This window comes from Centropristis striata, chromosome 15, assembly GCF_030273125.1.
Source record: "Centropristis striata isolate RG_2023a ecotype Rhode Island chromosome 15, C.striata_1.0, whole genome shotgun sequence".
Taxonomy (NCBI): Eukaryota; Metazoa; Chordata; class Actinopteri; order Perciformes; family Serranidae; genus Centropristis; species Centropristis striata.
The window spans coordinates 9,724,147-9,750,369 of record NC_081531.1 but is presented as its reverse complement, the minus strand read 5'-3'; the positions used below and the strand labels follow the sequence as shown (position 1 = coordinate 9,750,369).

At 40.5% G+C, this 26,223-nt stretch overlaps 1 protein-coding gene across 4 annotated transcripts in view; it reads right to left on the bottom strand.

Moving 5' to 3' along the window:
- Positions 1–26,223, bottom strand: part of LOC131986492 (E3 ubiquitin-protein ligase RNF43) — a 102,300-nt gene that overhangs the window by 8,490 nt on the left and 67,587 nt on the right. For all 4 annotated transcript variants that reach the window (XM_059351474.1, XM_059351475.1, XM_059351476.1 and 1 more), the window contains exons 3-4: positions 1,681–1,755; positions 557–691 (exon numbers count right to left, since the gene is read on the bottom strand). In XM_059351474.1, the coding sequence (XP_059207457.1) occupies positions 557–691; positions 1,681–1,755 (210 nt within the window). The remainder of the gene's footprint in view (positions 1–556; positions 692–1,680; positions 1,756–26,223) is intronic.

Below are 26,223 nucleotides of genomic sequence, written 5' to 3'. Positions count from 1 at the left end.
TGGTTTACATTTAATGAAGACCTAAAATTCAGTGTCTCAAAAAAAAGTTAATATTACAAAAGACCAATTTTAAAAAGTTCTGAAAAGTTTGTCCGTCTATAATTACTCAATAAATTGATTTTTTACATGATATTCTAATTTGTTGAGATGCACCTGTATTAATAAGGTCACGCACTACATGTAAAAACGATCAATTTTGAGATTTTGTGCCATTTTTGCTTCCATAACATGTTTTCTATCGAACTATAGTAGTGGAAAGAAAACATCCAAAATAAACACTACACTAGTGTAATGTCTATTGCGTCTAAATATTTATCCTAAATTGACCAAAAATTAGCTTTAGATAATGCATCACTTGCATATTGAAGCATAACATTTAAGAAAACTTGTGATAGGTCAAACATTTATTGGGTTGTTTCGATACGGCATCTTAAATTTCTACATTTTGCGTCACATTTTTTATGGTACAATAGAGGGAAAAATAAATCAAAAATTATATTGGTTTACTCGTTTTAAAAATGGTCAAAGACAGTGAGGTGTGTGTTTCGGTGCTCACCCATCTCGGCTGCTCCACCATGATCTCAATACGAACTTTGGCCTCCTCGTTCTTGTTGACCAGACCCATCAGCTCCTCTGCATCCTGCGCCTCCACCAGCACCACTGGACGGGGAAGGGAGTCTGTTTCCCGCAGCTGTGTGTGTGTGTGTGTGTGACACAGAGAAATGTGAGTGGGACATTTCTGCATGCTTTTTTGTCTTACAGTTTTTTATAGATGAATATACAGCTCTGGAAAAAATTAAGAGACCACTGCAAAATGATCAGTTTTAATGGTTTTACTGTTTATAGGTTTGTGTTTGAGTAAAATTAACATTTTTGCTTCATTCTATCAATCAATCAGACTTTATTTGTATAGCCATTTTCATACAAGAGATTGCTTCAAATTAAAAAGAAAAAAAGGAAGAGAGAAATACTTGAAGCAGGTTAGAAATTAATAAAATAAAATAAAAATAAAGTAAGGCAAGATAAAATAAAAACAAAAGTAGATAATAATAATAATAATATCAATAAAAAGTAATAAAGGTAGATAAAGTTGATGAAAATAATAAATACTAATAAATAAATAAAAGAGAAGATGTAATACGAAGATGCATGAGCAGAAAAATATTAAAAAATGGTTCAAGTAAAAGCCAAATTCAAAAGATATTCTTGATTCTATAAAGTGCTGAAAACATTTCTCTGATTTGAAATTAAAATATTGCCATTTAGAGCATTAATTGGCAGAAAATGAGAACTGTTCAAAATAACAAAAAAAAGATGCATGATTTGTTTTCAGACCTCGAATAATGCAAAGAAAACATGTCCATATACATTTTTAAACAACACAACACTAATATTTTAACTTAGGAAGAGTTTAGAAATCATTATTGGTGGGATAATCTCTAATCACAGCAGTGGTTTTTATAATCTTCCTCATAAAATCAGATTTGGTTCAGCTGATCAGCTGATCAGTGTCTCATTAAGTAGAATGAGGAGGCTTGTGTTGGAATCTAACAAACACTGAATGAACCGGCTGCCATAGATGTAGAGATGCTGATTTAAGAAACATTAGTGAGAGTGGTCTCTTAGTTTTGTCCAGATCTGTATCTGTATCTGTATCTGTATCTGTGGCTGCACACTCACCTCAGCAGCAGCATTGGCATCATCACTGACATCAAAGATAACCGCCTGAGCTCCTTTGTCCAGTGCCATGCGAGCCTGACGGGGACAACACAGGAGAGATGAGAGTTAAAAACAAACATACAGACAAAGAGGACAGTCTTTTGGAGCTTCTTGAGAAGACCACAGCAGTCCATTCAGTGTGTGAAGCCATCACTAGGGGGCAGTCATGCTCTGAGCCTCAGGCACATCACAACACAGAGCAAAGTACAGCTCCTCCTGCCACTTTTCCACCTGACTCTGGGCTAAAAAAGTGTGTGAGCAGGAATCTGAAGGCCATAACACACATCTGATCCAAACATTTTTCTAATACTGGAGAGTGTATTCAAAAGAAATAACGGAGGATTATTTGACTGAGTGAAAAGAAGTGATAGACTAAATGAAAGGAAGTGGTTGGAGCATCAGCCTGACATGCAAATGGAGACATTTTATATTCAAACTAGGCTCTGAGAGTGTGCATTCATTCATCATGTCATTTTACAATGTGTCACGTAAAAGCTTAAAGAAGTTTGCTATTTTAGCATATTCCTAACTTAGCATTTAAAACGATAACTCACCAACTGCTGAGGGAAATATCTGGCTCTTTAGCTGCTAAATGCTTACGGTGTGTCAGCCAAATGTCAACCAAAAAATTACAATAAATTGAAAAAACGCTATAAAGCTGTGTAGAGCTGAATGAAGCTGCAGATTCAGGTGATAATTCTCAGTGGCTTCATCACTACAAGTGACAAAAACATAAAATAGTGAAACAATGGACCTTTTTCACAGCAGACATTGTGACTGGTCATAGCAGGAAAAGCAGTGGGGTGGAACTGATAACATTAACAATGGCTCAGCTCCATTTAGTGTCTCAATAAGCTGTTCCAGCAAGCCAGCATGCACAATACCACTTATACTTATTATGTTTATATTATTTATCTAAGTGGAATACAGCTATCATCAGTGCTATTGAATACACTTGTGCTTTTCTAGCAATGACAAACTCAATAACACAGTAATTAGCCAAGCAACCAATGCCTTAAACCTATATCATTTTAAATGATTAGCAGCTGAAAAACTAATTGTATAGAAGTCTATGAGAAAGTGACCTCACTTCTCACTTGTATTATTACTTCAGTAAGCATTTTCCTGATCTGTTTATAGTCTCAATCGCTACTTTCAAGTCTTTCAATACAGCTTGATGTTCTTTTTGTAAATGATTGTCCCATTTCAAGTGAAATAGCTTTAGGAAGGGGCTACCTTTTGATTGACAAGTCGCAACAACCAGTATACATTCCTGTCTTTTGGTCTCACATCTTTGCCCCACTGCTGTTCATTTTTTCACCCTGCTAAGCAAGCTAGCTAGCTAGTGCTGATGCTAGCCAGGAGTGACCATATTTGGGGTTGGTGGCGCTAAGGTACCAGCTAGCTTGTGTTGATGCTAGCTGATGATTTAGCACGACTCCATCACAAATATGGTCACTCCTGGCTCAAAAACAAACAAAAAAATGGATGGTTACAACAAAAGTTCCAAACAGGAAGCTTCAAAACAAGCCAATGGGGGAACTCAAGGTGACCACATCCACTATACAGGCTATGCAATTAGCTAATCCCTAACTTCAGTAAAAGTACTAATACTACAATGTGAAATTACTCCACTACAAGTAAAAGTCCTGCATTCAAAACTTACTGAACTAAAAGTACAAAAGTATCAGCATCAAAATGTACTTTAAGTATCAAAAGTAAAAGGACCACACTCTGGTTCTCAAATATATTTCAAATATATTATAAGATTATTATCATTGATGCAATTATGTAAGCAGTTTAACTACTTAATATACTGTTATAATGTGGTTTAATAATAATAAAAAAAGTCTATTCACTTTAAATTGATCATATTTTTTTTAATGTTAAATCTCGACCTGAAAAGTAACTAAAGCAGTCAGCTGGAGTAAAAAGTACAATATTTGCCTCAAAATGTAGTGAAGTAGAAGTTTTATGACAAAGTCAAATAAAATGGAAATACTCAAGTAAAGTACAAGTACCTCAAAATTTCTAAGTACTTAGTTTCATTCCACCACTGGCTACTGGTCGCACCAAGTAAAGCCTCAGCAGCAAAAACCTTGAGTTATCAACTGTGCATTTTATACCTTTGAGTTCAACATTAAATTAGTGACAGACTGAATTGTCTGTTTCTCCTTCTGTAGTCATTACTGCTTTGATTTGTGTATGGACCACCACTGCTGCTGACCTGATGTATCACACCTGCCCTGTATGTAGGCATCACACATGTCAGTTTTTTTCCTTTTAATATCAGAGTGCTCTAACAAAGCCATCAAAAGCTTCCACCAGAATCACCAGAAGACAGCGAGAAAAAACAAATCCCAGCCTTTTCATTAATATTTCATCACGGCCTCACAAGCGTTTGGCATCTGCCAACACTTAATGATGAGGAGACACAAGTTTAAACACCTAATCACCGGGGTCAAACACAACACTAAACAGTGATTTCTTGCCACACAGAGCACGTGCACACACACATTTAAAGAGAAAATCAGGTAAAAGCATTGTTCAGTTGATCCATTCATCAAGTTAATAAGAAACTTCTCGTGTGTGGCAGCATTCGACTCAGCTCACTTTTGACATAAAGAGAAAGTTGATGCATGACAAGTGAGAAACAGAAGCCTCCTTTGTTTACACAGAACGTCAGAAGCCCACACTTATTGCCTTAAAGTACATGCAGATCATGAGTTAAAGCACAGTGTGCACTAAATGCCCGTCTGTGAGCGTGCATACAGCATGTGTGTGTTTTTGCGCACATTCAAGTGTGCAGTTAAGAGTTAACAACATTGTCCCACGGAGCCGCTGGTGGCCGGAGGAGCATTGGCGGTCAGAGCGAGGTCAAATAAAGAAAGAGGTCAAATAAAAATTTAACATTTCCTTTGATCTGGCTTCCAGCTCTGCTGCAACGGCCTTTCCCCTGTTTCATCAGAGCAGTAATTGTAGAACGTGCATGGGCCTAAATGGGGTGCGGTCACATAGGAGGAAAAAAAAGCTGGATCTTTGACATGTGGGAATTTGCTTTACCTGGGGTTCAAAAGTTCCCTTACGTGGCACTGAGCCCATGCGTCCTCTAATCGTAGTAATAAATGCAGGGGAGCCTTCTCTTGTGGTCCAAAAACACTCACACAAACACAAAGGCAGTTTCAAATACCCTCCTAATGTTCGAGAATATATCATAATATGTTTCTCAAATGACTGCCTCTGTGGTCTTATTATATCTCAGTATTAGACGTAGTGATACCACAGTGTGTTCGCCAAGCCATACGTCCTCCACTGAACCGCAGACCTGGGAGATCTCATTACATGATTAATAGGAGATATATTTATCCTTTAAGGGTGCAATGAAAAGCTCTGACGCTAACAAGACAAGTTAAAAGGACTGCCAGCACGAGGGTTTCAACATCTCCAGGTTTGTTATGGTCGGAACTGAAACAGACGGCGCTGTGGTTAGGTAAACACCCGTGCTCATGAGGTGCAACTTGACACATGTGATTCAACACTATTTGGCATTTGAGTAAACATTAACATTTAACAATTGTAGCATCGGAACTGACTGCGGTTTACAGAGGAATGTATACAGTGAAGACGTCATCAGTGAAGAACGAACAAACAGCACCACAATGGTCTGCTTTTGACACTGATATGAAGTGTTTTGTGGAGCAGAGTGTAATTATTTCAGACGAAGAGGAGCAGCAGGTTGTGGAGAGCTTTCTGCAAAAGGCAAACTGTCACAAACATAAACACACCTGAGGGCACAGAGCCAGAGAGGCACGGTGAGGTCACACAGGTACACTAGCAGGTATGCACTCACAGAAAAGCCATTACTTACAGTCTTATCAGCGTTTTTGTACAATTCAACTATGGGAACGCGACAATATAACAACTAATCATCCAGTCTTTTTACAGAGCATGCCTGAAGCACAAATGTAATTAAAGGGGACATATTATGCTCAGTTTCAGGTTCTTACTTGTATTTTGGCTTTCTATTAGAACAGGGTCATCGACTACATCCAAGGGCCAGACTTTATCTAAGCGAACACAGTGGGGGCCGGACTTTTAGTAAAAAAAAAATTTTTTAAAGTTCTTATGCCTAGTTAGTCTATCATGGTTTGATATTTTCACTTTCATTTCATTCAAATTTTTATTTGTCTATATCAGTGTCAGCAGACTCCCAAAAAAAACACGGGAAATCCAGAATGATGACAAGATACTTAACTAGAAAAATGCACCAAGGAGAAACATTTGCTCTCAGTTTGCGATAAATATATCGGGATATATATTGTATATCGATATTCAGCCTAAATATATTGGGATATGACTTTTGGTCCATGTCCATACCAGAACACATTTTCAGTAATCATCAGGCTATTCTGTGGACCGGGCTGGGTGCTTTGGCGGGCCGTATGCAACCCGTGGGCCGCCAGTTGATGATCATTGTACTAGAACATGCTTAACCCTCGAGGAACCTTGGGGTACCAAACATGTATATTCTGCTTATTTGATGTTTTTGATTCTCAGTTGAAAGGCTAATTATATGAAACTTGACCAGGACTTGTTTTTTAGGAGTCGTATGAGAGGACCTATTTCAGGTCACGAAGGGTCAAAGTGTGAGTTTTTCAAATTAACTCTCATAGCTCCAAAAATAATAATGCATAAAAATCCATGTTGTTATCAATTATTGACCAAGGCAAGGCTATAATAACCTCACCCCAAATATTCTACTTTGCATCTTATTTTTTTAAATATCGCATATTTTGTGTTTTTGCCCTTAAGAAAATCGGGTTCTTATGACAAAAAGGGCAAAAAAACATTTAAAAAAAGAAATTAATTATAATAAAAATCTATAACTATGGTTAGGTCAGAAGCTGCCAAAAGGTTTGATGCGGTTAAAGTGAAAAAAATGTATTACACTTTTACGTGAGGGCCCAATTCGGGTCCCGAAAGGTCCAAGTGTGCATTTATTTTAAAAAGGACCTTGAGGGTTAATGTTCAAAAACACATCACCATCACATACCGCCTGTCTGAATTTACCTGTATTCGCTCTGTTTTACTGCCTGTCTCTTTAAGGCCCCCTCCTGCTCTTATTGGTCAATCTGGATCTTCTGCCTCTGCTTTCTGCACCATCATTGCAGCAGGGGAATGACTGACTATGGCACTGTCGCGGTACTTTCCACCTACATTTAGTACAGTTGTGACATCAAAACCTCACAGAAGTCCGGACATCTCTTTGAAACACAGTTTTCTAAATACAGGCTGGGTGTTTTGATATTTCCACAGTATTTAAAAAGCTCATAAGCCTGTTTTATATAAAAATAGACATGAAAAGCCCACATTTTTTAAGTGGGACCTTTAATAACATTAGAGACGGCTCATTTCTAGTGTGTCCCAGTAAGACAGTGTGACAGTGAGCCAGCACGAACAATACCAAGACCCTGAAGCTGGAACTAATGTAATTCAGCCCTCACGAAGATTATTATCTACACTTGTGCTTTTGTTACCATGTCATATCAAAATGTCTATTTGTATCTTAAAGGAGCAGTGTGTAGGAGGGATCAAATGGGAAAAAAATAAAATAATATTCACTTTTATGTTCAATCAATTGAAACTAAGAATCACTGAGTTTTCATTTTTCCTTTACATCAGGAGCAGGTCCTCTTCCAAGGAGCCTGTTTCTACAGTAGCCCAGAACAGACAAATCAGATACTTGTCTTTAATAATAACAATGTATATACATCAGCAGTTTTTGCATACTAACTAATTTTAACTTTCTTAATTTGTACTTCAGTTTTTTAACTTTCCAGTCCAGTCCAGTTTTTCTTTTTAGCCCATTATGATGAATCACAAACAAAGACTTCAGAAGACCTTCAGAATACTTTGAAATCTGCTATAATCTCATAAAAATTCCACACAGTGGCTTTAAATAGTAACACCTACTGAAGCTGACAGCGATGCGCACAATCTCACCAATCTGAGTTCCACCTCACTACTGTACGAGCCGTATTAACCACAGCTCATCTTGTATAAACACCACATCGAGCCAGAGATCTGCCCTCTGCAGCATTGGGTGGCCCGCTCTGGGCCAGCCAGCGCTGTTTGTTTACATCCCTGGCAAAGTGCGGTCTGCGAGCCAGGCCTGGCATCACAGCGTGTTCTCAACGGGGCAGAAACAAACTACGCTGCTCTGATGTCTTTATTTCACATAAGGGGCGTGCCAAGGTTTTTCCGTCGCCTGACAAGATGGCTCTGCCTGTTAATGTCTCAGTGTTTGTCATGGGTTTAATGTGGTACGGATGGCACCGCTGGGCCAATTCAATCCAGAGGGCGAATCGCCTTCATCTGTAGCCATGTTCCAACATAACTGAGAGCAAAGGGAGAGGGCAATAATGAGAATATTACACACATAAGACACATTCAGTCTTGCCATGGAGAAACATCTGCTATATTATTTAAACATCTATGATTAAATAACTATATTCAGAGTCCAAGTGTGACCCAGTAGCTTCATAACCTTTGACTTCTGACAGCAGAGTTTTATTTTTACAGTCAATCATCTGATCACAAAGCTGGCTGAGTAATCCATTATTCTCATAAATATACCACAACAAATCTGCTACTGGAGTGAGACAATTGACTTGGCCAGAAAAAGCATTTCCCTTGTTGAAGGAATTTTCTAGAAATTAGTTTTCGCATATACAAAGGCAGGACAGCTAGTAACAAAAGAAAATCTCTTTCTAGAACATTCTTTTCATTGTTATTTTCAAACTATGACTAAATGATTATGAGTAGGATAGTACAGTGGCCCTGAAAGGTCACAGCGCTGCAACTTAAGGAAACACATGCAAATACACAAAACACAAGCAAATTAAGAAAACATCTTCATCAATTTCAAGCGCAACATTTAGAAAACACACTGCAAATAGACCACAACACAACAGAAGTGTTTCCAGAGGAAAAAATGGAAAAAAAGTGATGCACACGTCTGGACAGGCTTGTGATATTATCACGTTATTGCAAGATAATGATAATTTCAATGTTATAACAATCATAGCGTGCTAACGTTAGCGGCCGATCAATAGCATGCTAACATTAGCCGGCGATCAAGTTCAAGACCAACTCAGTGCCGTTGAGAGAGACCAACTAAAACATGTATCATTCATTTATTTGATTTGTTTAACTGCAATATGATTGATACGGGCTAGCAGGCTAACGCTATATATCACACTATAACATGAAAATATTATCATCATGAAATAAAGTGATAATTTCACATTATAACGTGTTAATTTCATGTTATAACGTTATAAGATGTTTTCTCAATTTGCTTGTATTTTGTGTATTTGCCTTTGTTTTCTTAAGTTGCAGCGCTGTGAGCTCTCAGGGCCACCGTAGGATAGACATTTTTACATACAACATTTTAGTTTTAACCCAAGCTAATTAGTGAGCATGGTTGTCCTTACATTGAAAATCTTTATGGCAGGTAATTACACACCACCACACTCTGTTGTTGCACTTCCTCGGTCTCTGATAACCCTTCCTGCCTCTTTAAAACACGCCACTAGACTCTATTTAACTCCATCTAACTTCTCTTTGCCCAGCGTGACTATCCACATCATTCAGTGCATGAGCAAATTATACCATGGAATAATATGTGTGGGAATAAAGAGTGAGAGTGAAAAAAGAGAAGGACAGAGAGGGAGGGAGGGAGGGAGGGAGAGGAGCGAGGCGAGCAGGCTGTGGTGCTGCTGCATTAAAGTGTCTAATGACAGAGTACAGAGCTCTGGGCCTACAGGTCTGAGGCCGACTCTCTGCTCTGTCATTTCTCCTGACTGGCCCGGCACACTGGAACCATTACTGAGGCACTGGGACACGCCGCATGGCTAAATGAGGAGCAGACGGGGGCGAGAGCGTGTGGTGATAATAGGAAGGGGGTTAAAGTGGCATTGAAAACAGGTGCAGTCTGAGTTGATGTTATGGACATTGTGATTAACAGGGCGTGCAATTTAATGTAAAGTCTTACTGGACCCTTAACAGGATTTGTGTATCTCTACTCGTCTGTTGGCAACTGGGGATTCCAGGACTTTATTGGAATCCACAGACAGTTTGGAGGTTTGCCCACTGGTCAGTTTAACTGTAACAGGATCATCTGTCCCTGGGAGATTGTTGACAACAACAACGGCAACATTCTGATGTTTACAGTGTTCACTGACTTAGTTTAGCATGTTAGCATGCTGATATTTGGTACTTAACGTAAACCAAACCAGAGGTGGAATGGAACTAAGTAATAATAATAATAATAATAATAATAACTTTATTTATATAGCACCTTTTAAAAACAGCAGTTTACAAAATGCTTCGACGGAGAGCATTTAATCACAATGAGAATGATGTCATAAGGCTAAAAACATTTCTTACATTCAAAGAAAAACAATAAGAGACAGAGCAGGAACAAGACAGTCTCAGATACACAGAAAATAAAAGGTAAACGTACATTTACTCAAGTACTGTACTTTTACAATTCTAAAATACTTGTACTTTACTTGAGTATTTCCATTTTATGTAACTTTATACTTCTACTTTACTACATTTTGAGGCAGATATTGTACTTTTTACTCCACTACATCTAGCTGACAGCTTTAGTTACTTTTCAGGTTGAGATTTAACATAAAAAAACATGATTGACAATTTGAAGTGATTAGACATTTTTTAAATTAAACCTCACAACAGTATATTAGGTAGTTATTATTAGCCCTTTTATTGCTACACTTTTATTTTCAACATACCTGCTACACTTATATAAATGTTGAAATAGTTTGGCAAATGACATCAAAATAACCAGAAGCATACCGCTTTGCTTTAAATATTGTTTACCTAGCACTAAAGCTGTGTATTTAAGTCTAATTGTGTGTGAATAATTGTCATACGAGTGTGTGTGCTGCTGTGTGATTGCCGGGTGCTCGCCACTGGCTGAGCGGCAGTTGAGTTAGTTGGAGGAGGGAAGGGTGTGGCCCTGCTGGGTATCCATTACTCACAGGGGTACTTTGATGTGGGGCCGCAGGAGGAGGGGTGGGGGGGGCGGGGGCGGGGGTGGGGGGTAATGTATGAAGAGGCGGGCATGTCAGGGCAGGTGAGCAGATTCTACGCTCTCAGGAAAAGTATTGAGCCCGAGGGGGTGGGCCTGAATCACACACACACACACACACACACACACACACACACACACACACACACACACACACACACACACAAACACACACACACACCTCCTCATACTTAAAACTCCCATTCATCCTGCAACACACACACACACACACACACACACACACACACACACACACACACACACACACACACACACACACACACACACACACACACACACACACACACACACACACACACACACACACACACACTAAATCCAGAACCTGGGCTTGGCCACCCTTCTCGTGCAGAGGAGAGGTTCACTGGAAAAAGTTTTGAACCTGATCCGCCTGTCTGGAGGTAAGAGAGGTCATTTAGAGAACTCACAGTATTGAAGCTCAGCCCTCGTTAGCAGGCCACGGCTACACCGTGACACACATTTGAAATGCAAAGCACAGGGTGACGGAGAAAGACCAATGTCATCTGATACGATATCGCTCGCTAAACACATCCTCGAAACATCAAAGGGCCGGGCAGCGAGCGCCCGCAGCCCCGGGGCCAGATGAGACTGATGTGGCTGCCAGTAACTGTGACAGTGATGATGGAGCCCAGAGGCTCGACTCCATTGCACACACGCCACCATGTGACCTCCCGTTTCAGTCTTTAAACCCAACCAGCCCGATGCCCGGGCACTCAGAGGATTAACGACTGTAAACATATCAAGAAGAAGAAAGAAGGGAACACTTTGATGTTAAAAGCTATGCTAGAAGAAACTATAAGCTGGGCTGCTACTTAAAGGGGACATATGCTCATTTTCAAATTCAAACTAGTATCTTGGATTTCTGCTAGAACATGTTGACATTCTTTCTTGTTGAAAAAAACTAATTTTTCTCATACTGTCTGTCTGAAATGCTCCACTTTAGTGCCTGTCTCTCTAAAGCCCCTCCCAAAAAAAGCTCAGTGTGCTCTTATTGGTCAGCGTTTTCAAATCTTTCACATCAGTGTTCTCTGAGTCTCTGTCAAGCCCCCAGAAAGAACGCCACTCGAGATAGTGGCCAAACCATAGAATTACAATTTCTGAGTCCATCACCTGAGTCCATTGGGCCCAGAAAAACTTACATTGGGAAAGAGATTTCTGTACATCAGTGGATAAGTTAGTGTTTGAGGGTCACAACCCCCACAAAATGACTCCTTTCAAATTAATTTCATCCATTCGGTCCAATAACATTGGACCATTTAAGTCAAGTTACGTATCTATTCCGAAACTGTGCCTTTGAATGAGCTGTCAGGACTTCTGTGACGTTGTGATGTCACAACTATACTATACTTAGGTAGAAAGTGCCGCTACAGTGCTGTTACAGTCATTCCTTGGTTGTAATAATGGCTTAACTACCCTGGCTCTAGTGTGCTTGATCTATGAGCTTGTAAATGGAGAAAATCCACTGATATCGAACTTTTTTGGCTTCATGCACCACTGAGCAACTTTCATAGGAATCAACAGGGTTCCACCTAAAGCACTTCATCCAGTTGTCTTGTCTGAATTGGTTTACTCTCCAGTTCTCTTACATCCATGGTGTCTGCACCATCACTGCAGCCAGGGAATGACTGAAACAGCACTGTAGCAGCACTTTCTTATTAAAAATAGTACAGTTGTGACATCACAACGTTACAGAAGTCCTGACAGCTCGTTTAAAGGCATATTTGAAACAACCAGTATCTCTGAAGTGCACCAATGTAAAAACAGCACTATATTTTTGTCTTTTTAAGTGAAACAATATCTGTAAAGCTGTGTAAGCATCTTAAATACTTCTAAAATTAATTACATCTTTATTTATCCAGATATGCTTTAATCACAGCACTCGTCTGTAATACGTATAATTAAGTAAACCACCTGAGTGACAGTGAAAGAGATGTAAAGTGGGAGATCTCTGGCTGTACACACTCTTCTGATCTCGCACTCAACACAAACATACCAAACCCCACCTCTGACGCTTTCTTCTCGCTTCTCCAAACATCTAGAGGGCCTTTTTTTCCAAAAACCTCGGCTGTGAAAGTCGCCACATGAGAAACTGTGCGATCCCACAGAGGAGCCACTATCTCTTTATTGTTTGTATTGCACTCGTATTTTTGTATTGCAGATTCAGGTCGGAATAATCCTCCTTTGAGTGGAAAAGACAGCCTTTTTTTACAGGCTTGGTATCGGTATGTCGATACATTCCTATAGCGGTGATGAGAGTGTGATTAGAGGAGGGAGAGAAAGTGTCCTACATAATTTCTCTCAGTTTGTGGCCGCAGCATGGCAGAGGAGATTTTTTTCTCTCGCCGACGGGCGGCAACACAGAGACTCGGGGGAAGCCAATTAGAGGGCCTTTCCCGGCCTTTTAAGAGGCAGATAATGTTCTTGTTTTCATAAAGCATCCTGTTATTTAATCAGGCCTGTAAGTGAGAGCCTGACAACCCTCCTCCAGTGGAGAGCAGCCTCCCTCCTCTCCTCCCCTCCCATCATTCCTGCCCTGAGCCCTCCATCTCATTCAACAGCTCTTGTAAGCCTCCAGGAATTCATTCTTGGAACAGGCCGTGCAGTAAGCCGTGTCTTTCTGCAGAGCAAACACACACACACACAAACACACGTACCCACAACCAGCACAGTGACAATTGAATGAACACACACGCTGTCTGTAAATGAGGTAAATCTGGACGTAAATAAAGTTCCCTGCCATTGTTTCACTACGGCAGATCAATGTAAATAAGATTTCAGTTAAATCAATGTGTTTGTTTATGAAAATGAGACCTGTCGCATCTCTGAGATTTATTAGAGCTATACAGGCCGTGAGAAAACAGCTTTTATAACTATTGGTTGACACCTCAGGGCCTCTAATGCCCCATTAAATATCAGAGGGTTACACATTTAATTTTTACTTTCTTAGTTCAAATGATTGAGGACAAGCATGTGAATAATTTATTGGCAGTCGTGGAAGAAGTATTCAGAGCCTTTACTTTAGTAAAAGTAGCAATACCACAGTGTAGAAATGCTCTGTTAAAAGTCAGACATGTCATATGCACTTAGAGCTAGGGCTGGGCGATATGGACCAAAAGTCATATCCCGATATATTTAGGCTGAATATCGATAAACGATATGTATCTCGATATTTTTCTCGCAAAGTGAGAGCAAATGTTCAGTCAAAGTCAAAGCCAATTATGACATGTCACAAGTAGTTTTATTGGAACCGTTTATTTAAGTGAACATAAATACTTTATAACAACAGGAGTACCTTTTTTAAAATTCAAAGCTCCATAAAGTGCACATTTAAACATATAAAAAAATCTTAAATAAAAATAGCCTATGAAATAAAATAGGCAGATCTTTTTCTGAAATAAATATATTTATATGAGAAAAGAATAACGAACATTATGAAAGACCTAAATATGACAAACCCTAGTAAGGCTAGCATTTACATATATAAAGAAAGAAACGGTACTATATTGATATATGCAATATGGTCTAATTCCATATCACATTTAAAAATATATCGATATATTTTTCATATCGATATATCGATCAGCCGTACTTACAACTATTCACAACTGTTATTCCACCACATCTCTGTCTGTCTGTCTGTCTGTCTATATATATTCTACATTTTCAGTCTATTGCCATGCTAGCAGCTCTGTGAGGCTGTATCACAGCAGCAGCCAGGGAACCAGATGCATCTGCAAGCTCATGTTTTATTTGCTCAGGCAGATACATCTGGTCCTACTCCAATAAACAGGCTTTAATATATGTCTAGCTGACCAATCACAACTTTTAAATCACATATGTGGCATGTCGCAGATGATGACTGACAACTTGAGGAACGTTCACGCAGAAACCAAGCCTAATAAAGAGAAGCGTTTTTTTTTAAAAACAAGCAAGACGGCTGATGTGGAACTTCTGCTGAAGAACTATTTCCATATTCTGATGGAGAACATTTGTTCACAGACATATAGATGTTGGGCCATCACAGCTCATCTCTGCATGCTGTTTACATTTGCCTGTTACTCTGCACTACATCACACGTTTCATTGCTTTGATCTGTTGTTGTACAGTGTAATTGTGTTCAAAAGCATTTTGGTCCATTAATAACAACGCTTAGAAATTGAAAATGGATGGAGAGGTCAGGTGATGTCAGGCTGCTACAAAGCACTGCTTTGAAATGATAACTTTAAAGTCTGACTTGATATAAATTTACATTACAATTCATCATGATGGGGATGAATGTCTGCACCAGATTTCAGGGCAATCCATCTAATAGTTGTTGAGATATTTCAGTCTGGAGCAAAGTGGTGGACTGACTGACTGCGACAACCAAAGAGCTACAGTGGTAGCATGGCTCAAATGTGTTTCTGCTGTCTGTACGACAGACAGGCCCCATATCGTTGGCATATTTCACTCATTACCCAATGTGTAGGTCATAAGAGTATTAATATTCAAACATATTCACAACATTAGGATTTAATATCGTATGTTTACTCAACACCGAAGATGGGTTATGGGGAAATCCGTACAGTTCATGTGTACACAATAATAGTTTGAATGTTATCTGTCCTCTAAAAAAACTTTTGTAATGAAATGTGGGTCAATATATATTTTAGAAAACCACAAAAATTTGAATAACCACACGTAATAGCCATTGGGCATTTGCCTCATGCGCATCTGAGTCTAAATAGTCTCATTGTATCCTAGCGAGTTACATTCTGCAGAGCCTCGCTGTTTGCCCTGTGAATCCGTTTTGTCAAACCCCTGTTAAAAGCCCAAGCAGTGGGTGGGGTGGGGGGGCACTTGGCACTAACCTACCTGAGTCAGAGTTAAACAGGTTCATACTGCAGAGGAGAAACAAGAACTCACTCCCTGTGCCTGCAGTGTCGGACTCACAAGACCTGTTTGCTCTAAACTCTGCAAGATGCTTGGTGCTAGTTCGCTCACTCGCTTGCCTGGGGAAGTAGTTATTGGTAACACAAACCTGTCGACTTTCCACTTCACTTTCAGCAGCAGCAGCGTGCCCTTGCCCAAGCCTGAGGCAAGCCAGAAAAAAAAGAAAAAGTAAAAGAGGCAAAGATGAAGACAGAAAGAAAGAGAGAGAAAGAGAAAAGGGAAAGACGGAGAGAAAGTGAGACAGCGGTGGGACACGGGGAGATGTCTTTTTTATGGGAATGTTTCACTTAATCTCATAAAGGCAGCGTGAAAACCTCCATCTGTTTGCCGAGCAGTTCAAAAGAGACTCCACATGCCTCCGCTTGCTGCTATATAAAAACAACATTCTAATGCAGATCTTAAAGAGGGCCAGCGGCTCAGCCTGCACAATGAGAACTGGGATGTGCCAGACGCACTGATGGAGGATGGGAGGGCGGGGGGAGAGTTAGGTAGGCAAACAGGGGAGGGGAGGGCAGCAGAGAGGGTCTGGAGACAACAAAAAGGAGCAGAAAGACGTGAAAGAGTGAAATCAAAGCAACAAATTTTCCTGTCAGCAGTCCTGCTTGTGACCTGGTAGACCTGACCTTGAAGCACTAGACAGACGGGACCGGCGTGGTCGCCCTCTGGCCTCGCCTGCCACTCCTCTCAATCAACCCGTTCACCTCTCAGACTCTCTGCTGCTTTCTGTTCCCTTCTCCTCTCCCTCTTCATGTTTCACCATGGGGCTTACCAGTCGCCTTTGTCATTAATAGAGGAATGTACTGGCTGAGAACGACATCTCGTGTTTTATCGTGGCTCCGGAGCGGGGACTCAAGGGCAGCACCTTCACATTCAAGGCCCCACTTTTCATTCAGTGTGTGAAGACAAAACTGGGCTTCCTCTTTCTCAGTTTAACCTTCAGTAAATAGAAGACTCTCCTCACTTGACAAGCCAAACAAAATAGAGCTAATTAGTTAGAAATATGCAACACATCCTCATAGCTAAACAACAGGGTTTGTAAATGACTCTGTTCTATTTAATGTTGTAAAAAGTTTGCAGTTTTTAAAAACACGTCCATCACAGTCATGTGAAGGTTTGGAAATGGAATTTGGTTATGTCCAGGCTATAAAACTACTTGGTTATGGTTTGGGAAAAGACGCTGCAATGTTGTACTAAGTCACGTAACTTAACATTGTCATTAACCACATTACAAAATAAACTGTGAAGTTAAATAATTCAACGCAGAGTGTTACATTTAAAATGGAACACAAACATCTCCTGAGTCAAAGTCCTGTGCTGTTTGACCCATCCACCAACAACAAATATGGTGATAATGAAGGATGGTGTAATAATAGGCGTGTTTCCATTAGAGTAAAAAGTGACCACCTATTCCAGGCCACGCCCTCTCAAATGGATGCTCACTTGGCGTGTCTCCATTAAAAAAATTGGCCCCAGAGGGATTGACGATACTCCGGTGGTGATGTATGGTTTTTCAATCTTCGCGTAATCGTTTAGCGACAGTTTCGACTGTGACGTCACATACGCGACAAATTTAAGAAACTATTTTTTTTAGATGAAAGGAGCAGAGCTTGCTGTGTGACTACTCGCTACTTCACAGGCTTTTAAAAATGGGGCGTGTTGTTGTGGCGTTGAGTACTACGTCTGACCCGCCTAGCATGTCACATCCTGCTTAGCGTTCTGTCCAATCAGCAACCAGGATTTTTTCAGGGGAGAAAAATGGTCCTGGTCTTGGCCAAAAAACGGCCGCTCAGGACGGCTCACATTCAATCTAGGGGCACTTCGGCGAGGGAGACCTGCCTTCTTCATACGGTAAAACTCTCGGTCCGTTACTTTGCTTCCTGTTTTCCACCCGTTATCATTACGACAGCCAGTAGAGGTAGCTGCTGCCTAAAATCAGATGTAAATGTAGGCTAAATAAGCTGCTTGAAAAGAGAACATATACGGCTGCTTTTGTATATATAGAGTCATTTCTTTGATCCATTCAAAGGTCGGTAAGACTGCAGTGTGATGCCTCTGTAGTCAGGTTTTCCTGCACTCTGGTGCCTCTGTACACCTCCAGGCCTCCTCTCCTCATAGCCGGGGCAAGACCAGGCCCGATCCCATCTGCAAAGCTATTTTGACAAGCCACCCCCCTAAAAACTCCAGGGTTCAAACTGCTGGAAGATCAAAGGACTAATACTGCAGTAATAATAAGTTACTGCCCTATGAACGCCTCATTCATCGGGGAGAGGCAGTGTTATAGAACAGTTGTAACTGGAGGGCCATTAAGCACTCATCATATGATCCTATTTGCCATCCCTGTGTGGAAAAACATCTTCAGCTCTGCAGGCAGAGAAAGAACGAAGAATGAACTCCTACCAGTAACGTCAACATCTGAGCTGATAAGGAAGTGCACAAACATTTCTCTCTGTGTGATGAAATATTTAAAATCTGTTCCAACTCTTTGTGCACGCCTCCCCACCTCGGCTACAAGGCTGCAACCACACACACACACACACACACACACACACACAGACACACACCATCACCCCCCTCCTCCCCCTTTGCACCCAGCTGAAGGTGTCTCCCAACCGGTTGGGATGGAGGCATTTTAATAACAGCAATTTGGCACAGGATGGTATCATCTGGGCTCTGTCTGTCTTCATGAGCATGACACGGCGTTCTATTTTTAGGGCGGCATTTTTCCTCCGATCGCCTGCGCCGACGACAGCCTGATGAAACCCTGACCTCCGCACGCTCCCTTTGAAGTGACAAGTGAGAGATGTGCCGCCCTAATATGAATGCCTTAAGACGCAAACACTTTGCATTTTCCAATATCGGTAGCAGCTCTGCAAGAAGAGTGGCGTGCTCGCCCTCAGGGAGCAGATAAGCAGCCAAGCGTGAATAGACGCTCACACAGGCAAATGCACAGCGTTTATGCACGTTTATATACGTGTGTGCACAATCACAAATACAGTTTCTTGTGAAGGAAGATATTCTTTTTTTCTCTTACAGGGAATGCATGATCTACTTATGAAAATAAACCACCATAGTTTATCTTAACCTGTATTAAAAACACAAAGAAAGTTTCTATCATCCTCAAGGGGGCGCTGTAGAGTTAAAGGGGGTGCAAGGGAGAAAGTGTAAAGTGAAAGCATAGACAAAAAAAGTGGACATAGCCTCTGGGTCTAAACAGTGAAGCCAATGCACAAATGCCTTAAACCTGCATTCTTTCTAATGGCCAGCAGGGGGCGACTCAATTGGTTGCAAAACAGAGTCACATTGTATATAATTCTATGAGAAAATTACCCTACTTCTTACTTGATGAAACATTATTCTAATTAGCCAATGGGCTTAATTTCTAGTTTCAAACTTTTTTCAATATATGATGTTCATTTAAGAAAGTGATGGCCTCATTTCAAGTAAAATGGACAAAAAAGCAGGGTAGGCTTTAGGGTGGGGCTTCCTTTTGATTAAAAAGCGAACCTGTTTTTATGGAAGTTAAATTTCTTCGCAGCGATTTCACATGGCATAGCCAGTAGCCAGTACATTCAGGTGGGCAGGTTTGTGTCCTATAGGGTCCTCGGCTGGATCCACCCTCTTGTCCAAATAAAGTCATGTAAAAAAAGCCAAGATGGTGATTGTCAAAATGCCAAACCAATGGGAGATGTCATGGTGGCCACTTTAATAGTCTACAGTCTATGGGTGAAAAGGACAGGTTCATGCTTGTGTAGTAAAAAAAAAGGGTGGGTTATTTATTGTAAAACTTCTGTTAAGAAGTTAATAAGTTATTTTATTTTACAAAAGATAAGTTGCTGGTTGACCTTTTACATGAAGAAAAGATCTGGCTTCTTTTTGAGTGAGACGGCATTGAAAACAATGGGATTTTCTGAGCTTTTTTTAAAGGAAAAATAGGACTCCAGAAAAAAAAGAATTAGCTGGAACTTGTTAAGAGGGACATATTTTGAAATCCACACATATACACATGCATGTGATATTCCAGCAGCTTCTATTTTAGAGAGGTACTTCCCACCGAGCGGCACTGTAGACATCTCACTGTTTGTGTATAAAAGTTTTGCGGTGATGCTGTCGACAAGCTCAAATTGGACTGCAGAATCAGAGAAGGCTGTGTCTGCCCAACATGCCGAGAGTAACTAGGCAGAGCCAGAACACAGCCCGTGTGCCATGGCAGTGAGGGGAGACGAAAAGGGAAGAGCAGAAAAGTGAGAAAGGGGGAGCAACAAGCTGCTAATCGCCAGGCTCTGGGAAAAGACAGCCAGCATCTGAAAACACCACCTCTCAGAGCAAACAACACACCTTCCAGATTTGATGTACGTGTGGGGAGGACAGTTTGCTGTGCCATCAGATCAGAGTCAATGTTTAGCTTAGCAACGCTGGCGAGAAACCTAACTGAGGACAAGACATGCGGATGAGATCTGCAGCCACAGATGCCGCAGTAAGGAACGCATGCACCTTTAGGCCAGAGAATTTTCCACCTATTTAAGGTGACAGGATGAGTGGAGAGAGTGCAGCAGAGAGGCAGACCCACTGCAAATCACTCACGCCTCGTTGCTCCGAGTGATGACAGCACTGAACTGAGCTGAACGACAACAATGCTGCAGGTCAAGGTGACATCTGTTAAGCTGCGACCCGTAGGCCTGTCTTAGTCTGACGGTGTTGTGATCCTGTAAACTTGAAGACCTGCAGTTTAAAATGCTACTGGTCACCTGCGGGTTGAAGTGTTTGTGATTGATTATTAATAAACTAATTGATATGTTTGTTCGCTTACAGCTGTGCAGCAGCCTTGGGCCAGTAGGTGTTGTTTTGTAACCATAGGAATGCAGTGCATGGTGAGATGGACCACCAGGGGTAAAATATGGCATGTGATGGATATATGGGTGTCAAAAGCCTCCCATTGGCATTAAGTTGATTTAAAGGGATAGTTCAAATTTTTGGAAGTGGGGTTGTATGAGGTACTTATCCTACGGCTGGGCGATATGGACCAAAAGTCATATCCTGATATATTAAGGCTAGATATCGATATACATCCCAATATTTTTATTGCAAAGTGAGAGCAAATGTTCAGTCAAAGTCAAAGCCAAATATGACATGCCACAAGTAATTTTATTGAAACCGTTTAAGTGAACATAAATACTGTATAACAACAGCTTTTACCTTTAAAAAAAAAAAAATCAAAACTCCATAAAGTGCACATTTAAATAAATCACGGATCACAGGGAACTATATCAATATATGCGATATGGTCTAATTCCATATCACATTTAAAAAATATATCGATATATTTTTTATATTGATATATCGTCCAGCCCTAATTTATCCATATTCCAGTTAGATGGCAGTTGGCAAGCCTTCAGTTTGGAGAAGCAGGCAGGAGTAGACAGGGGCAGCAGATACACTTATTTTAGCACTATAAAACATCTATATCAGTTGAAGTGTACACAATATTTACAACATTTTCACTACGATCAGACAGTTGTGTTTGATTTAAAACAGGGGGAACTGACACCGTTCTATGCTCTCTTAAAAGCCACTAGAATCCATTGAAAAAACACACAATTCTAACAATTAATTTTACCTTGCAGAACACAGGAATTTCTGGCCTTCCACTGCCTCAAATGGTTAGTTTGTTTATGTTACTGTGTGACTTTGGTGATTTAATGTGGTCGGTTGAATTCACCAAAGTCACACATTAACTGATCAAAGCAGCAGTAGACCACTAACTCCGGTGCTCTGTGCGGTAAAATTGACTGTTTTTGTCAATAAAGTCTGGTAGCGCAGAACGAGAGCATAGAACGGCTTCAGTTCTGACAACTGATGTTGATATTTCTGGGTGGGTGTTTGTTTTATGTGGATTAAAATACATTTAGCTGCTGCCCCCGCCCACAGCAGTACATTGTTAAACTGGACTAAACATTGGCCGAAAAGTCAAAAACATCTCAGCAGGCAGCCCATCCCACCTGCTCACCTGAACAGACAAATTCAACTCAATGCTTGTTTTCCAACTCTTACAAAAGGTCACTAAAACCACTAAGAAATCACACGTGACTGTGAAATGCAAAGCACACCACTGCTTTTTGAAGTGGTGACAAAAAGAGGAATACACTTTGTCATTGAGGAGGGAAACCTGAAGTATTCCGCTTATTGTTGAGCTGCTCACAAAGCCAGTGAGCCAATCCCTGAAAGGTCTGCCCCAGCAATAAAGGCCTGCTCCTGTGCTTGCTATTCTCCCATACTTGCACAGAGCTTGTGTTAAAAGTACACTGCTGTACAGTATGGTTACCGCCCCTGTTCACAGATTCCACCATATCTGTGAATTCACACCACAACCATCTGGCGACCTCTGATAACTCAGGTGGTAATGGGGAGAAGCTGGCATCAACAACAGTGTGAATACAGCAACTACCAGCCATCCCAGACAAACCCAAGGTTCATTTTGTCGGTTGAAACTTGAATAACATTCCTCCTGCTCAGGGCTATCCAAAATATTCTTTGTCTGAGTCCCATGGGAATGTGCCCTCCTGTTTGTGTGACGACAGCAGAAGACTTTCCACCCTGTTTTTCTGTCCTTGGACTTCTCACACAGCAGATACGTCATAAACATCCATGACAACTGATGGCTCATTTTCACTCTCAAACGTTTTTGAGTCAGCACTATGGAGGACAATATTTTACTCTGCTACTTTGCGCTCTTGGGAAGCGCTTCCCAATGGAGCGGCACGTCTATTACCAAGGGTACTTATTAGGGATGGGCGTTTGGAAGAAACCTGCCAACTCTATTATCTACGGCATCTGTTTTGATAACAGACGCTTTTATTTTGAAAGGACGCAAGTGAGGTTAAACTGTAAATATAACGTCAAGGAGTTCAATGTTTTATGTTTTAGCCCCCGAAGAGGCATGAGGTTAGTTTTCACAGTAATCTTCATATTTAAATGTGTTGTGTGTTTAAATAAGTTTTCAATTAATCCTCTTTACGTGTGTTTTACAATTGTTATTGCAACTTTCAGTTTGCAAACTGTAGCTTTATCCAACTTAATTCTCAACTCATTGTCTTATTGACGTACAGCCGCAGAACTGAACGCTCGGCCGTGTTTCAGTTCAGTGAGTACTGATACGCAGTCATAGATAAAATTTCAAATAAAAAAAAATACACAGATTGATAAAAAATTCCATGTGATCGACCAAATTCTCAATGACCATTAATCCATCATCAATTATTTATTCCCATCCCTAGTACAAATCTTGTGTTATAATAACAATAAAATTAGTTCCACACAGGTAGGCATTTTCGCAAAAAAAAAAAAAAAAAACTTAATGAAAACAAATGCTGTAAATATTCTACAGATATTCTCTAATTTAATAAAGAATGGATAACGCATCTCAACTTCCTCCAACAGTAAAGCCAAAATATCCCGTATCAGGCACCGCCATCTTGCATTGATGATGGTATTCAGAGCCAGAGTCTGCACAGTAGTGACAAACAGTTGAGCCGCGGTATAGAGTTCAAACACCCGCCGAACCAATCACAAGTCATTAAAAGCTGTCAATCATAACCTCTGTTTTATAGCATCAAATAACTAATTAAAACCAAACTTATCAGAAGAATTAACAATTCAGAGTGCATCAGAGTGATAAGAGCTATCTTAAATTACAGAAACCATCTTTGGTAAACATGTATTTGACCTCTACTTTGAGTTTTTACTTTGGCTCATGTCCCATCCATTTACATGGATGTATAACATATACTGCAGCCTGCCACCAGGGGGCGATGGAGATGTTTTGGCTTCACTTGTCACTGTCATGTTGTCCATCTTTATATACAGTCTATGGTTCAGACTCAGAGATAATAAACAGTTGCATTGGTGCTGAAAACTTACATAGGCTTTTTTTCCTCCACACAGAAAATTGATCAGTAATTAATAATGGAATAAGGGGCCAGTAGCCTGAATCAATAATAATATCTTATCAAATCCCATTCATGGCCGGGGGGGGGTTATGACTCTGCATGTGTGGGACGGTGGATAATGGGACAGCCTGACAAAGGTTCCCATTGTTCAGCTTTATTAAAAACCCTGTGAGTGTGGCTTCCCTTTTAATATCTGCACCATCATGAAAGGAACAAGAGACAGAGGCCTCTGGCTCAGGAAAATACCCTCACAGTCACAACACCATCGCTTTCAAAATAAAAGACAGGCTAATCAAAATACAAATTACATCATACATGGGACCCGTAGAGCCGTAATGAGGGCACTGACTGAAAAGAAGGCAGTCATTAGGCTGCTGGACTCAAAAGTATTTCCTCCCGAGTTATCTTCACATTGATACGGTGAGCTAAGACAGCGGCTAACTTTAGCAAGAGAGGAAATGGGAGGGAAAAGACTGTGTCGTCAGGGTCAAACGGAGGAGCGTGGTGAGTTAGTCTTGTCGTTATCTAAGAGAGAAGGAATGACATGTGTACAGTGCCAACGGGAGGACATATTTGAAAGGCAAAACAGAGTCACTGCATGGTAAAAAAGAAAAAAGAAAAAAGGGGAAATATTCGGAACATTCAAACTGCTGCTTAATAGAAAGAGGATAGATAAATCCATCAGGAAGGACTGAAAACTTTATTTTGAAATGTCCCAATGTGGTTTTCAAACTTTATAAGCAGTGATTCTCAGCTCATCTCATATTGGAAAAGGTAAGAATGCTGGTGTGTGTGTGGTTTGTATGCTTTGAAGGTAAAAACAATAATCGAAGGTGCATGCAGTGGTTTCAGAGGTGCATGGTCCTTGCAGGTCTATTAGCAAAGAGTCCAGCTTTGAGAAATAGAAAGTCATCCCTTTGAAGAAACCGTGCAACTGTCTGGCACGGACAAGCAAATAATGAATTTTCTTGGGAGAGAAATCAAAGCGAAACCCAGAAGTCTGCTAACACTGATGCATTTCATACTAGCCAAAATGTCCATTGTGTACCTGCTGCTTTTTGCATTTACTCTCAAAAGCTGAAATATTCCCCCTTTTTTCCAGATGTTCCCCTGTGTTCCTCCTGCTCAACTCGTCTCTGATGAACTGGAGACGTTGGACTCGGCTACCGAAGGAAAAGAAGCCAAAAGGCAGCTGCCATTGCATTTCCAGCCTGTCTTTGCTAAAAAACAGCAGGCAGGAACAGCCTGAGGTCAGTGTCACCCCCTACAGACAATCAGACACAAGGAGACAAAAACATTGTCATGAGGGACGTGATTTATTCCTCCCTCAATGGGCTTCCCTTGTTTTCAACCACTTCCTGTCACTGGGACTGCTCTTCCTGGCCTGAAAGTTCGGGCCACACGAGACGCCGGATTTGACCATCCAGACTAGTTCTCATGACTTGTGCTGAACAAAGTATATAAATGATTTTCCATTCTTTAATTACTCTTTCTATAACTTAAGATTAAACTGAATTGAAATATGTTTGGGACAGCAAGTGAAAATCAGCTTTAAGCTAACCTCGGTACAATATATTCAATTCAAAATTGATGCAGAATTCTCTGACCCCTTACCCTAACCTTAACCATCACAAATAAATGTCTAACCCTCAGTGTTACACTAATCTAAACCGAACTGTAACCTGAACCTTAAAATCAAATCTTAACCCTCCGGTCTCTGAGGAGAGGAGGAACAGGCAAAAAGTCCTCACTTTCCAAAACTGTCCTCACTCTGTTGGTTAAAAACTTTTCTGGACCTCACAACATAGGGAGTACAAACAGACACAGACACAGACACACACACACACAGAGACACAGACACACAGACACACACACACACACACACACAGTACTGCGATGTCACCTCATTGACTCCGTGACTTGCCACAACTCGGATTATACAGTTTATATGGAAGTTAGCGCACTACAATAACACAGAAAAATGGCTGCCGCTCGACTATCTTGCTTTACTGATGGGAATGTTGTTGTCTCGAATTATTATTTATTTATATTAAACAAAACAAAAAGCCTGAAAAAAATCTGAAACCTGAAGGAAAACCTGGTGACTGTCCCCCTCTGTGCCCCCACTACAGCCTCTTGGACGCCCTTATAGTTTATGAAAGGTATTATAATTTCTCTAGGGCAGGGGAAGGCAACCTGGAAAATGTAAGCTTATATACGTGCATCATAGCTTACGAAAATCCTAGATAAGCATTAACTTATACATTTTTCTAACTTCAAGTCGAGTTTTGAGTTTCTCTAGCTAGGCTAGCTTTCAATTTAAAACTCAAAATCATATTTAAAAAATGCTTATTTTGACCAATTAGTCATGTTGGTAGACTCATTTAGACCTAGTAGGCTGTTTTGTTTTCATTCAAAATAAGGTTTGCGGCTGGATTCCAACAATTTTTCTCTTAATTTGGCCAACAA